This window comes from Pyricularia pennisetigena, chromosome 2 (assembly GCF_004337985.1).
Source record: "Pyricularia pennisetigena strain Br36 chromosome 2, whole genome shotgun sequence".
Lineage (NCBI taxonomy): Eukaryota > Fungi > Ascomycota > Sordariomycetes > Magnaporthales > Pyriculariaceae > Pyricularia > Pyricularia pennisetigena.
Window position 1 is genome coordinate 3323619 of NC_043741.1, and position 1366 is coordinate 3324984.

Sequence of the window (1366 nt, forward strand, 5' to 3'; positions counted from 1 at the left end):
TTCTAAGGCGCCGTGTTCTGGTGAGAAGGAGAAGAAATTTTTTTTGCTTTCGTCTACCTATATACCATGTATTCTTCCGTGTCTCAACTCATTCTGTCAAGTGCCTTCCTCAATTCAGGTCCTGGTTCGTTATGTTGCCGTACATAATAATGTGCAAGGCTGAAATATATATGAACGATGGGGAATACTGGTATGACGGCCCAGATCCACCACAATATTATTTACAACCAACAAGAGAAGCACGCCATGTTTTTATTCTATGGTTTACAAAGGGTGGCGTCCTCTGATTGCCGGAACATATGCTTCCTGGGTAAAGTCGACGCATGACTGGTAAGTCTGCCCCTGACCAAACCAATACCATTGCAGAGCCTAGCAGAGAGTTGTGTCAGCTTCAAGACATGACCCGTGTGACCAATCAAAGCCACAAGAAGGACTACAAAGAAAAAAGAAAGAAACCAATACTCACACAAGCCCCAGCCTCAACGCAGCGGCCGCCCAACTCAGGCACCGTGACGTTGAACTCGACCTGATCGCTGGGCAGGTTGGGAAACATGGCTGGGTCGGCGTAGCCGTCCGCCCAGACCCTGAGCGGCTCGCCGACGACCTCGTTGGCGGCCAGGTCGACGATGCTGACGTTGGCGAACCCCTTGTGCGGGATGCGGATGTTGACGGCAAAGTCGACGACGTCGCCGGCGGCGTAGCGCTGGACCTGCGCCTTGTTGTCGTCAAACTGGTACCCCTTGCACAGCCACAGGTTGCACAGCGCCGCGTCGTACCCCGTCCCGTTCCACGCCGGGTTCCGCTGCAGGTTCTCCGGGTACGACGTCCCGTCCGCCGTGTAGTGGTCCACCATCGTCTGCCCGCACACCGCCGCTGCCGCCGGGCCCGGCTGCCGCGTCGCTGGCGACGTCACCATGCCGTGCGACGCCGCCTGGGCGACCAGGGCGAGGATTATGGGTGTTGAGGAGTGCATCTTTTTTTTGGACTTGTTTTGCTTTTTTGTTGGAGGAGGAGGAGGAGGAGGAGGGGGTTGTATAGAGGCGAGGTGAGATGTGGGATGGGGAAAGGGGTAGGCTTGACTAAACCGGCTGCTTGGGCTGAAAAAAAGACCGTTTATATATCGTGAATTATCATAGACGGCCGAGCTGCGATTGCGTAAACCCTTTTTTTTTCATCCATGGATATCTAAATTCCGTATCACACAAGTGGTATATCCTCCGCGTGTTTCCGTGTTCGATATTCAGAGGACCCCTGAGTGCCAAGCTCAATCCGCGTGGAAAGTAGGTTGCATTGGAGGGAAATAAGGCGCCAATATCCAGTCCATGTTTTTCGATTCCCGCCCGAGTTTGTGCTACCTTTTTTTTTT

At 53.4% G+C, this 1366-nt stretch overlaps 1 protein-coding gene across 1 annotated transcript; it reads right to left on the bottom strand.

Annotated features, from left to right (window-relative positions):
* Positions 1-264: 264 nt before the first annotated feature.
* On the bottom strand, positions 265-1096 carry PpBr36_00914 (uncharacterized protein; the record flags this gene model as incomplete). The annotated part of the gene is made up of 2 exons (XM_029888103.1): positions 467-1096; positions 265-369 (listed from the first exon to the last, which is right to left on the bottom strand). The coding sequence occupies exons 1-2, from the start codon at positions 971-973 to the stop codon at positions 265-267; spliced, it is 612 nt and encodes a 203-aa protein (XP_029750949.1). The 5' UTR covers positions 974-1096.
* Between the last annotated feature and the right edge of the window lie 270 nt (positions 1097-1366).